The 13,802-nt window shown below is 43.0% G+C and overlaps 2 protein-coding genes across 3 annotated transcripts in view; one reads left to right on the top strand and one right to left on the bottom strand.

Annotated features, from left to right (window-relative positions):
- The first annotated feature begins 5,344 nt into the window (after positions 1-5,344).
- Positions 5,345-8,957, top strand: ckma (creatine kinase, muscle a). Its single transcript, XM_069165081.1, has 8 exons — positions 5,345-5,451; positions 6,730-6,937; positions 7,054-7,208; positions 7,317-7,446; positions 7,669-7,840; positions 7,951-8,074; positions 8,175-8,364; positions 8,455-8,957. The coding sequence occupies exons 2-8, from the start codon at positions 6,745-6,747 to the stop codon at positions 8,631-8,633; spliced, it is 1,143 nt and encodes a 380-aa protein (XP_069021182.1). The 5' UTR covers positions 5,345-5,451; positions 6,730-6,744; the 3' UTR covers positions 8,634-8,957.
- The window catches only part of mark4a (MAP/microtubule affinity-regulating kinase 4a), a 30,347-nt gene continuing 25,412 nt past the window's right edge, over positions 8,868-13,802 (bottom strand). The window contains exons 16-17 of one of the 2 annotated variants that reach the window (XM_069165082.1): positions 13,308-13,352; positions 8,868-13,201 (exon numbers count right to left, since the gene is read on the bottom strand). In XM_069165082.1, the coding sequence (XP_069021183.1) occupies positions 12,865-13,201; positions 13,308-13,352 (382 nt within the window). In that variant the 3' untranslated portion in view covers positions 8,868-12,864. The remainder of the gene's footprint in view (positions 13,202-13,307; positions 13,353-13,802) is intronic. The other variant, XM_069165083.1, reaches the window with a different exon arrangement.

The raw sequence follows: 13,802 nt of genomic DNA on the forward strand, positions 1-13,802 counted from the left end.
ATTAGGATACAATACAATACATTAGGATACGATACGATACATTAGGATACACTATGATACATTAGGGTACGATACGATACGATACATTAGGATACGATACATTAGGATACGATACGATACATTAGGATACAATACAATACATTAGGATACGATATGATACATTAGGATACAATACGATACATTAGGGTACGATACGATACGATACATTAGGATAGCATACGATATGAAACAATACGATACATTAGGATACGATACGATACGATACGATATAATACAGTACAATACAATACGGCACGATACGATATGATACGATACGATACATTAGGATACGATACGATATAATACAGTACAATACAATACGACGCGATACGATGCAATGAGATGCGATGCGGTATGTACGATACGTTACGATATGATACAATACGATACATTAGGATATGATACGATATAATACAGTACAATACAATACGACGCGATACGATGCGATGCGATGCGATGCGATGCGATGAAATGCGATGCGATGCGATACGGTATGTACGATACGTTACGATACGATGTGATACGATACGATACGATACGATACGATACGATACGATACGATACGATACGATACGATAGGATAGGATAGGATAGGATAGGATGCGGTGCGGTGCGGTGCGATGCGATGCGATGCGATGCGATGCGATAGGATAGGATAGGATAGGATAGGATAGGATAGGATAGGATAGGATAGGATAGGATAGGATAGGATACGATACGATACGATACGATACGATGCATTAGGATACGATATGATACGATGCATTAGGATACGATACGATACATTAGGATACGATATGATACGATGCATTAGGATACGGTACGATACGATACATTAGGACACGATACGATACGATACATTAGGATATGATACAATGCATTAGGATACGATACGATACATTAGGATACGATATGATAGGATAGGATAGGATAGGATAGGATAGGATAGGATAGGATAGGATACGATACGATACGATACGATGCATTAGGATACGATATGATACGATGCATTAGGATACGATACATTAGGATACGATACGATACATTAGGATACGATATGATACGATGCATTAGGATACGGTACGATACGATACATTAGGACACGATACGATACGATACATTAGGATATGATACAATGCATTAGGATACGATACGATACATTAGGATATGATACAATGCATTAGGATACGATACGATACATTAGGATAGGATAGGATAGGATAGGATAGGATACGATACGATACGATACGATACGATACGATACGATGCATTAGGATACGATATGATACGATGCATTAGGATACGATACATTAGGATACGATATGATACATTAGGATACGATATATTAGAAAACGATACGATACATTATGATACGATACAATACATTAGGATACGATACGATACATTATGATACGATACGATACATTAGGATACGATATGATACGACACATTAGGATACGATACGATACATTAGGATACGATACATTAGGATACGATATGATACGACACATTAGGATATGATACGATGCATTAGGATACGATACATTAGGATACGATACGATACATTAGGATACGATATATTAGAAAACGATACGATACATTATGATACGATACAATACATTAGGATACGATACGATACATTATGATACGATACGATACATTAGGATACGATACGATACGATACGGTACATTAGGATAAGATACAATACATTGGGATATGATACGATACATTAGGATACAATATATTAGGATACGATATGATACGATGCATTATGATACGACATGATACGATACATTAAGATACGATATGATACGATACATTAGGATAGGATAGGATAGGATAGGATAGGATAGGATAGGATAGGATAGGATAGGATAGGATACGATATGATACGATACGATACATTAGGATAGGATAGGATAGGATAGGATAGGATAGGATAGGATAGGATAGGATATGATACGATACGATACATTAGGATAGGATAGGATAGGATAGGATAGGATAGGATAGGATAGGATACGATACGATACGATACATTGCATTAGGATACGATACGATACATTAGGATACGATACAATACATTAGGATACGATACGATACATTAGGATACGATATATTAGGATACGATATGATACGATGCATTATGATACGATATGATACATTAGGATATGATACAATACATTAGGATACGATACGATACATTATGATACGATATGATACATTAGGATATGATACAATACATTAGGATACGATACATTAGGATACGATACGATACATTAGGATACGATACATTAGGATACGATACGATACATTAGGATACGATATATTAGGATACGATATGATACGATGCATTATGATACGATATGATACGATACATTAAGATACGATATGATACGATACATTAGGATACGATATGATACGATACATTAGGATGCGATAGGATAGGATAGGATAGGATAGGATAGGATAGGATAGGATAGGATAGGATACGATACGATACGATACGATATGATACGATACATTAGGATATGATACGATACATTAGGATATGATAGGATAGGATACGATACGATACATTAGGATACGATGCATTAGGATACGATACGATACATTAGGATACGATACAATGCATTAGGATGCGATACGATACATTAGGATACGATATGATACGATACATTAGGATACGATATGATACGATGCATTAGGATAGGATAGGATACGATACGATGCATTAGGATATGATATGATACGATGCATTAGGAAACGATACATTAGGATACGATATGATACGATACATTAGGATACGATATGATATGATGCATTAGGATAGGATAGGATAGGATAGGATAGGATACGATACGATACATTAGGATACGATATATTAGGATACGATACAATATGATATGATACGATACGATACGATATATTAGGATACGATACGATGCAATACATTAGGATACGATACGATACATTAGGATACAATACATTAGGATACGATACAATATGATACGATACGATACATTAGGATACGATACGATGCAATACGATGCAATAAATTAGGATACGATACGATACATTAGGATACGATACAATACCATACGATATGATACATTAGGATACGATATGATACGATACATTAGGATATGATACGATACGATGCAATACGATGCAATGCATTAGGACACGATACGATACGATACATTAGGATACGATACAATACAATACAAAACGATACGATACGATACATTAGGACACGATACGATACGATACATTAGGATACGATACAATACAATACAAAACGATACGATACGATACATTAGGATACGATACGATACGATGCAATACGATGCAATACATTAGGATACGATACGATATATTAGGATACGATACAATACCATACGATATGATACATTAGGATACGATATGATAGGATACATTAGGATACTTTTTGTCCCCATGGAGAAATTTCCTTGGGCAAGTATTGCTGCATTTGATAGAGTCAATCTACGTTTTTTTAAATGAGACAAAATTAATAACTGTGGCTGTAGTTGCTGTGTTGTCTCCTGTCAATCAGTTTGAAAGGGATCCAAATCTGTCTTCTGAATTCTGGTTCTGGAAGATGCTTTTATCTACACTTGAATCACAGATTAATAATAATCCAGCTCTGCTTGTCTGGAAACTAGACAGAATAAAAATTCTGTATTGCAGTGACGCATGAAGCAGCTGCAGTAGATAAGCATTAGTAAAATAGTGTGAGACATTTGAGAGAATGAAGTATCAAAGAAGGGAACTAATGAAGCTAATGTCAAAGATGGAATCATCTATCATCTTCAATATTCCCTTTGACAGTCAGCGTTCCCATCAAACATTCAATGTTCATTAACGCTGTGCAGCATAAATAGCTGCGTAGTACTTTTCACAGGCATGTGTGTGTGTATTACTTATTCCTAAATATGGCTGTTGTTCCACTAATAATATGTACTTCTAAAATGTACGTGCATGATGATTTTTGCCTGTATTTATCCTCAGGAACATCCTCTCCAGCTTTTCCATGTCCAAACGAGTACACTGGAACAAAAAAAGTATGGATGAGAGAAACAGTCTGAAAAATTATGCAAAAGTAGACAAGAAACTGGCATGGTTTTTTTTCAATGGGATAAAATGTTTTCCCACCAGTGCAATTGTCATATTATTTGGAGCCCGCCTGGTTTGAGGTACGGTAGTTTCTGTAGGTCGGTGTGGGTCCGCAATGATGAGTGAACACAGCAACGAGAACTGCTTCTGTTGAGTTTATGTCAGAAGAATGTGGATTTAACTGTGGTATTAGTTGATCACAAGAATATCTGCCATGTGGGAAACTTCCTGTTGGGAAATAGATTGGATCATTTTCAAATTTTCAGTATTGCTGTTGGTGTTGTTGGTTCTGTCAGAACCTGTAGTAGAACCAGTAAGAATGGGACACATTCATTTTTTTACCAGAAGCTGTCCCTTCATGAAATGTGTGAGTCACTGAGGTGACATGTACCACATTTATGGAAAAATTATCCAATAGTTGTTGAGACTTTTCCCCTCAGGGGATCACCACAGTCATGAGGCTTCATCTTCAGGGCAACATGCATGTTATATATATAAATTCCCTCCCAATAAATATTGATAAAGTTTAGTCTGGACCAAAGTGGTCTGACCAACAGACAGACATTACCAGTGAGCTCCTGAGAAGCAACTGACATGCTGCCGCTGTGGAAGACAGTGTTCATACTTTCAATAGTGCAAAACTGACCAATCCAGCCTCAGGAGAGAAGTAAACATCACTGAGGATCATACTTGTCAACTGCTAAACATTTTAAATCAGGATACTCAGAGTTCCCCACGTGCAGAGAAACTCTGACCTTCATCTGATGGAGAAAACACTCCTTAAATAAGTTAAAAGAACTCCAACTCTCTCCAACACAAGGACACTCGGACCCTGATCTCCACGGCATGCCTGGCAAAAGTGAAGCTCAGCTTTTTTCAGTTGCTTTGCCCCCCACCGTCACTCCCACCGCCAACACCACCACACCCCCATTCTTGTGACCCCTCTCAGATACCCCCACCGTGCAACTGGAGCTATGTATGGGCCCAGGGTGGAAGAGGGGTGGTGAGGAGGGTGAGAGGGTACAGCTGCAGTACCCGTCTTGGATGACTGAGATGTAAATGCGTCCCTTTCACAAACTGTTCAGAGTATCAGTGCAGCGGCCCTGGCCAATGAGGGCGCAGCAGGCACTAAAATGGCCAAGCCAATGAGTGAGTGTCTGCCGGGTATATAAACAGGGAGCAGAGACCTCCGGAGTTGGGTGACCCCTATTTTGGCTGTGGTGAACAGGATTTGATCCCCAGGACTGTTACTTCTTTTCTTGTCTGGTGTACAGGTAAAGACATAGCACAGAAATGATTAGTTTTGTGGCGTTAAAGAAGGAGCAGAATTGGATGAATCTGGAGAACTTTACATATTTTATTTTTAAAATGGTTCAAATAACTTTTTTTTGGCTGCTTTTTTCTACAGTGAGGGTTTTGGACTTAAAAGTCAACCATGAACTTAAAGTATCAATGCATAACAGTTTTGATATATTTACATCCACATGATGCACTTTCTGAAAAAAAAAAAGCCCTACAGATGTCTCCATTTGGTCAGATTATTCTCAGTTTTGTGAAAATCTGCATGAAGATAGTGTTGTAGCATTGCAGAAGATGCAGTGAAGTTGTGTTTTTAACTTGTATCACTGCATCTGTTCTTACTGCCTGCAAAGTGGGGAAGTGATTTATGTGGACAGGTGCTTTACAGTTTGATACACGCAGAGGAGGCAGCCTGATGTCCCAGAACTGATTTTAATCATTTAAGAGTCACACCTTTGGCTTTTTGAGCTGCAGACCAGTCAGAAAATTCCTCTAAACTGCATCAAAAATGTTAATTTTGTAAACCAGTGTGGTTTATTACCAAAATGTTACGCTGCAGTTAGAGTATGGATCAGATTTCATGTGACTTAACAAGTGCGTCAATGTTTTATTACTCATGTGATCAGCCTATCAAGGGAAGATGAGACAAATTACAAAAAGGAAACATGAATAAGTCCAGAAATAATTTAAAGTAAAAGGATCTCGTCGGACTGTGGTTGGTAAAGTGGAAGGAAACACGTCTGCAGCTCATCAGACTTCTATCAGGAGTTCAGCATAGTGACAACTTTAAGTGTCTGATCCTGTAGTGTGATTCAAAGAAGGTGCATAATGTTTTTCAAATGGGATAAATATCTGTAGATATGTGAGGAGCCAAAGCTTAATTTATGTGTCCACATGTAATGTGGACAACTGGGATTGTATTTCTGCCAAGAGAATTAAAGGGTCGCTTGTATATGCTGAGGACATAAAGGTTACGGTCAGATGTGCTGCTGCTAAATATATCCAGCAGCAGGCACTCCTCCCCCGACTCTATTTCAACCGGACATCTGAGCTGCTGGAAATTGAGTGACACTTGTTACCAGGATTCCTCGGCTGACACGACTTAAACTCTGCAGCTGTCCTGCACAATATTTCCAAATGTTGTCGAATTTTTCGTGGCAGTTCAAATCACCTTCAGTGACAGATGTCAGATCAGGACGGATTGGTTTGTGATCATATCGAGCATCGGCTCAAACGTTTCCCTCTCTCTGCAGTGTTAGAAAGCAATCATGCCTTTCGGAAACACCCACAACAACTTCAAGCTCAACTACAAAGTTGAGGAGGAGTTCCCTGACCTGTCCAAGCACAACAACCACATGGCCAAGATCCTGACCAAGGAGATATACGGCAAGTTGAGGGACAAGCAGACACCTAGTGGCTACACTCTGGATGATGTCATCCAGACTGGAATCGACAACCCCGGTGAGACCCAGAGACACAATAAGACAAACACGTACGAACACCAAACTATTCTTATATTCCTGATACTTCAGTCTTCTAATTCGCTCCCTCTTCTCCCACTCACTCCTGTTCCTCAGGTCACCCCTTCATCATGACTGTTGGCTGCGTTGCTGGTGATGAGGAGTCCTACGAGGTCTTCAAGGATCTGCTCGACCCCGTCATCTGCGACCGTCATGGTGGATACAAGGCCACCGACAAGCACAAGACCGACATGAACTTCGAGAACCTGAAGGTACGGCAGCACTCTGCTTCATCACGAGCTCACCGCCAACCAGATAACCATCAAATGACCTCTGGACTCTTTTTCACCCGATACTACGTGTTATAACTTTGTCTTCAGGGTGGAGACCTGGACCCCAACTATGTCCTGTCCAGCCGTGTTCGCACCGGTCGCAGCATCAAGGGATTCACCCTGCCCCCCCACAACAGCCGTGGAGAGCGCAGACTGATCGAGAAGCTGTCTGTTGAGGGTGAGCTATTATTAGTTTGAGTACATCCTGCAAGAATGCGAAGGGTTGGGCAGTAACAATGGGCCATTCACGAGAAATAGATGGTGTCACTTAAGTACAAGAGGTGAACCCAACAAGGAAAGCCATTGTTGTTCCTGATAAACCAGCCATCAGAGTAATCTCACCTGAAGCTCTCACTGCTCACCTGCATTCGATCTCCTGACTGTGACTTTGTCTCTGCAGCTCTGACCAGCCTGGATGGCGAGTTCAAGGGAAAGTACTATCCCCTGAAGTCCATGACTGATGCCGAGCAGGAGCAGCTGATCGCTGATCACTTCCTGTTTGACAAGCCCGTGTCTCCCCTTCTGACCTGTGCCGGTATGGCCCGTGACTGGCCCGACGGCAGAGGCATCTGGTAAGAATGACGGTTAACAACCTTCCAAAGCTCTCCCTTTGGCTTTGCACCTTCGTTATGTCCCTGCAGTACCTGTGTGTTTTACTGCATGTGGATTCATTGTCACTCAGGCACAATGACAACAAGACCTTCCTGGTCTGGGTGAACGAGGAGGATCACCTGCGTGTCATCTCCATGGAGAAGGGCGGCAACATGAGGGAGGTCTTCAAGCGTTTCTGCACCGGCCTGCTGAAGGTACACAGTGATTACACGTATATGTAATGATGGGACCAAGTGAAGCAGTGTGGACTGATGGAAGATGTTCCTCTGACTTTCCTTCTTCCTTACCTGCCAGATTGAGGAGATCTTTAAGAAGCACAACCATGGCTTCATGTGGAACGAGCATCTCGGCTACGTCCTGACCTGCCCCTCCAACCTGGGTACCGGCCTGCGTGGCGGTGTCCACGTCAAGCTGCCCAAGTTGAGCACACACGCCAAGTTTGAGGAGATCCTCACCAGGCTGCGTCTGCAGAAGCGCGGCACAGGTAAGCTCATACCGTCGTCAATATTCCCACAGAGAGAAATGTGACCTGGACGCTGTGATGTGCATCTCATCCCTTGTCCTTCCTCTCCAGGTGGCGTGGACACTGCCTCTGTCGGTGGTGTGTTCGACATCTCCAACGCCGATCGTCTGGGCTCCTCCGAGGTGGAGCAGGTCCAGATGGTGGTTGATGGAGTCAAGCTCATGGTTGAGATGGAGAAGAAGCTGGAGAAGGGAGAGGCCATCGACAGCATGATCCCTGCCCAGAAGTAGAGAGGGACAATCTCATGCTTTTCTCGTGACTATTCATATGCAATCAAGCCAGCTGACAGGCGTGCAGAGGAAACAGCCGCTCACCTAGAGACTCTTGACTCTGCTAACCTCATTTTCTCCTTCCAGCTTTTTTTTTTCCTTTTCTCTGTCCTTTGTTTCATCTTTTTCAAGTTCTCCTGTGTTGGTTGGTAACATCCTGGGATCAGCCTCCACTAAGCCGGGCTCGCCTGGCAGACGTGGCATCACCTACTTTTTGTTATAAAAAGTACGAATTATTGAAGCTGTTCATACTGCTCAATAAAAACCGCCCCATGAAACAACTAATTTTGGTCTTTCTTTTGTCGGAACAGTCACATTAGGTTGTAAGGTGAAGCTGTGAAAACAAGACACTAAAATGAAGGAAAAAGTGCCAACATCAGTGAATTTTATTCATCTTCAGCTCCATGTTCTCCTTCTATACCACAACCACTCGATCTCAGTTTACAGTTTGCTTGAGAGGAGGAATTAAACAGTAGAAGAGAGTCAAATTACTCATACAGGTCAAACGTGTGTGTTTTCAGTTCTTCTTTTGCATATAACATCAACTGTTTCCAATGACAGTGCATGTTAAATACTGAGCATCCTAATACTGTCACCATCCACTGTTTAACCCACATCAGCGACACGCCGTCTGAGCAGGTACACAAGCATTTACGCAACACTCAGGTCAACAAAAACTCTTTTCAAGAATTTTTCACAGTAGATTCCACCTTAAGACAACGTTCATCCATCTTATACTAAGAGTGAGTTGTTTTACACTAAGTTATTTGCTTTTTTTGCCCATTTTTCTTCAAAAATTCCCACTGAAATGCTCAGCAGACGACTTGATTCATATTTGCGATCAGGAGACAGTGACGTAATGTTTTTTTTATGGCTTGAATGCAACCCAGAGCTTTCAACATGTCATGTAGTTATCAGGACCGGTGGAAATTCAAGTTAAAATGGAACCAAACTGCACGATTTATTTCCAAATGTCCTTGTGATGGATTTAAAACGGAACATTTTCCCCACATACGGTATGCTGTGGTACATTTTATGGCATCTCCGAAGACTTCTACAAACTCAGACACCCTCACAACAAGGTGGAGTGAAGTCACTGTGTCTCACCTGAGCCCTTCTGGTTGTTTTTTGTGAAAGGGGGAAGAATCTGGCCCTTCATCCAGCAATTCATGTCCTAACACCGACTGTGTCTGCATTTCACAAAGCCTCCAATCCTGGGTGTGTATCATTTTTCATTTTTTTCCCTAAAACCCAAACTCTGAAGTCATGCAGGATTGCAGGTTGGTTTTGTTCCCCATTGTCACTGACAGAAACTGCTTTAATCTAGAAGTACTTCCCTTGCTCTAGCTATAAATAAACCTTGAGCTCTAAGATATATACTATATTCATATATTTTATATACAGCCATTAACTGACTGATATAAATCCTGTTTTTTAATGATATTATTCTAAAAAATAAATAAAGTACCTGTGCAAATATCCACAAATTGAAGTGTTTCACATTTAAGACATTGGCGCCCTCCAGTGGCAAGTTCTGGGTATTACCTATACAGGTACACTGGAAGGAGCTGATTCAAGTCAAAGCAAAGTGCATTGAGGTCTATATTACCTAATGCTAATATACACCACAATGAGAAACGTCCAGGGAGAGGGCAAGGACAGACTCCCGGTGTCCGTTTTGGTGTCTGCTTCTCGCCCCGAGGCGGACGGCGGGTCAGAACCGGCCTCCCCTGTCGAGCTGCGCGGACACAGCACACACCAAGCAGGACTGAGAAGATGTCACACAGCGTGAGAGAGTGGATGATGGCTGAGTGTTTCCCTGCGAGAAACACAGCGACCCGCTCGGTGTGACGACGTGTGAGGGTGGCGGACAGATAAATGTTGGCTTCCCCGTTAAACGCAGGGAGTTGATGAGTTTAGGATGAGCAGGGGACGGGATGGAGGCAAGTGGGGGAGGTTGGGGGGGGGGTGAGGATGGGGGTTGTGGGGGTTGGTTTGGGTCAGCATGAGCAAAGCCACAACTGAGAGATTATTAACAGTAAATCAGCAGCCAAACAATATGATCTCCGTAGCCTATGTAAATATCACAGTACGTTATTCACTAAAAACAGGGAGGGAGAATAGAAAGCTTTCTCAGGGGGTTTCTGACTCTCTTTTTTTTCTTTTCTTTACATTAAATATGAACTGTATGAAGGTGCTGGGGGTAGTTCACTTTAAAGGCAACTGGACTAACAAGAAGAAAACACTGTCCACACTGCCTTCATCGTGCCTTTCTGGATACAGAATGCTCCCCCTGATCCGCACAGTCATCAATAATGGACAGAGCAGTTTATATAGGAGGGTGCATGTTACCTCTGTGTGTGTGTGTGTGTGTGTGTGTGTGTGTGTGTGTGTGTGTGTGTGTACAGGTGAGTGCGTAATCGGAGAGGTTTCTGCTGTTTGGCGGATCCACTTTTGGTGTATCTCACTGACATACTGAGATGATGACTGAGGTGAGATCACATGGCACCGAATAGAAAACCAATAGAAGAGCTGCATTGCACTGAGAGTACAGCGGACTCAGACTGCAGCTCACCCGCGCTTTAATCACCCTGAATGACTTCCACTGATGATCAGAGGGATGTTCGGGTGACACTGCTGCTGTCGCCTCTTCAGTACAACGCTTTTGAAGGAAGGTAAAATGGATGAAATGGGGTGAAAGGTCAGAAATTCCAAATTATTGGTTTTTACTGCCAATGATGTGCCCAGACCCAAATTCATAGCGTGAATATATGGGTGTGGACACGCTCCACTGAGGATTGTTTCCAGTCATTGCATCCTACTGGGCCAAACTACTGCAGCAGCCTTTAACCAATCAGCATTGAGCACTGTATGTGCTGAAACCTTACCGCCGCTGCAACTACAATTACGCAAGAAAATTGCTCGAGTTCAACGTCATCGCACACTGGTCTCTGATTGGTCCGCCACTCAAAGTGGCGTGCAAATGTTAATGCGAACAGAGTTTCCAGACTGTAATCACATCAAGGACTGAAGCTGTGAGCGACAGGCTGAAGGAGAATGAATCCAGCCAATCAGAGAGCAGGGAGGGCCATCTTTTGAGAGCCATCAACTTAATCAATTAAAACTATGGTATGTAAATTATTGAGCCTATCTTAATATAATTAAGAAAATCCGCTGTGTTCATTTAATTTTAAGTTCTGGTGCAGCAAAGACGTAAGTAAGTAAGTAAGTAAGTAAAACGAAGCTCTGAAACACTTTCTGCCACTGACCGCTGGGTTGGTTTCTGAAGAACAATGTCTACATTTGAAATTTCTGCTTTTTCAATGCAGAGAAACTAATGTGATCGAGAGGCCATGAGGCTCCCAGGTCATGAAGTTCAAGATCTCACTCATTAGTGTCAGATTCTGCCACTGATTTGATTAGATGTTGGTGTTCAACACCAGCCTCTGATTGGCTGCTTCACAGGCCCGTCAAACCTGCTCCCGCTGACCTTAATCCAGAGCAGTCGTCACTGCTGTATGTACACGAATGAAAGCAATGCTACGACTCTGGTCCGACTCTGATCACCGAGTCGGACCAACGCCACGCTTGTGCCTGTTTTTGTCAGTCAGCAGATAATCATCAGTGAGGGAACAAAACGGAGAGTGTGCGCAAAGGTGACATAAAAAAAAGAAGAGTTTTAAAAAAAGGACTGGGTGGTGAAAGATGTCAGATGGACACGAGATGTTTTTCTGTGGTGGTGAAAATGGTGGGTGAAAACAATGATCGGAGCAATAAATAACAAAATAAAGAATTATTATGGCTAAGAGTAGCAATAAAAAATATTCAACTAGAATCTGTCTGATCAGGTCCAGTGGGTGCAGCAGCTCAGTGCAGAAGTAGACTGAGCTGGGTGGGGTGATTGGGTGGAGGGTGGAGGAGGAGGGGCGGGGGGTGCTTCAGTCTCTGTGACTTCACGGATTAGGTGTGTGTGTGTATCAGTGTGTGTGTGAGAGAGAGTGTGTGTGTATGTGTGTGTGTGTGTGCAGGCGGGTAGTCTTGAAAGAGACAGAAGGAGAAGTCTTTTCTCTCGGGTCCAGCCCCTCGCCCCTTCTCTGCCTTTTTTTTTTTTTTTCTCTTCTTCAATTCCCTTTGCGCACACACATTGACAGTCACACAAAAACACACACTCGTGCGCAAACACACCCTCCGTTCAAAGTTCAAGGTCCTTAGAGATTTGGGTAGCGATGTCCCGAAAAGCTAGCGGTGCCCCCCAGAGTCGCGTGTAGCGCACCCCGTTAGAAGTCTCGGAGGTGCCCGTGGAAAGATGGCACACCTCGGCCTCGAAAGCCACGCGGCCCCCTGCCACGCCGTGGGTGCAGGAGAGCAGAAAGGGGCCGGCATGGTGGACCTGGCAGCCACATCCGAGCGCCGCCTCCCGCAGAGCCAGTACCACCTCCGCAGGGTCCCGCCTCCCACCGCCTCTCAGATCCCAGCCACGTCCGACGGCCCGGGGCTCGGACGCTTTTTGATACCCAGGTAGATGGCAACTGGGGGGAGGAGAACAGAGACACGTTCAGGCACCGGACCCTCCGACTGGTCTCATAACGTGTGTTTTCTAGGTTGTGCCGATGCAGGTGGAACACGCGTACTGACCTTGTGACCGCAAATCTCCTGATTCCCTCAGATTCATTTGTGACCCTGCAGGACAAACATAGTCAGAGGTCTATGCACATCGGAGGAGACGGCATCCAGCAGTGGATATCATACAGAGAGACCAAACAAGCATCAGCAACAACAAGCACGTGATGTGCAGAACGGCGAGTCGTCTCCTATGGGAGTGCACTTCTATCTCCTCACTCACAGCTCTGAAAGCATGCATATGTGATGCTGTCCTTCAACATGGGATCGTCTCTGTGCTACACATCCACATTCACTGTTCCCAACAACACATGGGATGAACATTTAATGGGTTTCACCCTATCAGACTTCATAAAATAAAAACATAAAACACTATTTCTAAGGTATGTTTGTTCACAGAATGATGGAGGGATATCAGAGTCTCTGGAGACAATCACACCCCTGAAGTTAAACGTAAAAACTCAAATGAAACTTCCTTGATTGCAAACATGCTTGAAACCAAGTGTGTGA

The sequence above is a fragment of the Embiotoca jacksoni genome, unplaced genomic scaffold (genome assembly GCF_022577435.1).
Source record: "Embiotoca jacksoni isolate LCO1_2020_lvr unplaced genomic scaffold, fEmbJac1.0.p SCAF_33, whole genome shotgun sequence".
NCBI classification, from domain to species: Eukaryota; Metazoa; Chordata; class Actinopteri; family Embiotocidae; genus Embiotoca; species Embiotoca jacksoni.

Bases quoted from the DNA above. Each gene is read 5' to 3' on its own strand.
- ckma (XM_069165081.1), top strand. From the start codon at position 6,745: ATGCCTTTCGGAAACACCCACAACAACTTCAAGCTCAACTACAAAGTT. The intron at 7,447-7,668 runs GTGAGCTATTAT...TTGTCTCTGCAG, and splicing joins CGAGAAGCTGTCTGTTGAGG to CTCTGACCAGCCTGGATGGC. The intron at 8,075-8,174 runs GTACACAGTGAT...CTTACCTGCCAG, and splicing joins TCTGCACCGGCCTGCTGAAG to ATTGAGGAGATCTTTAAGAA.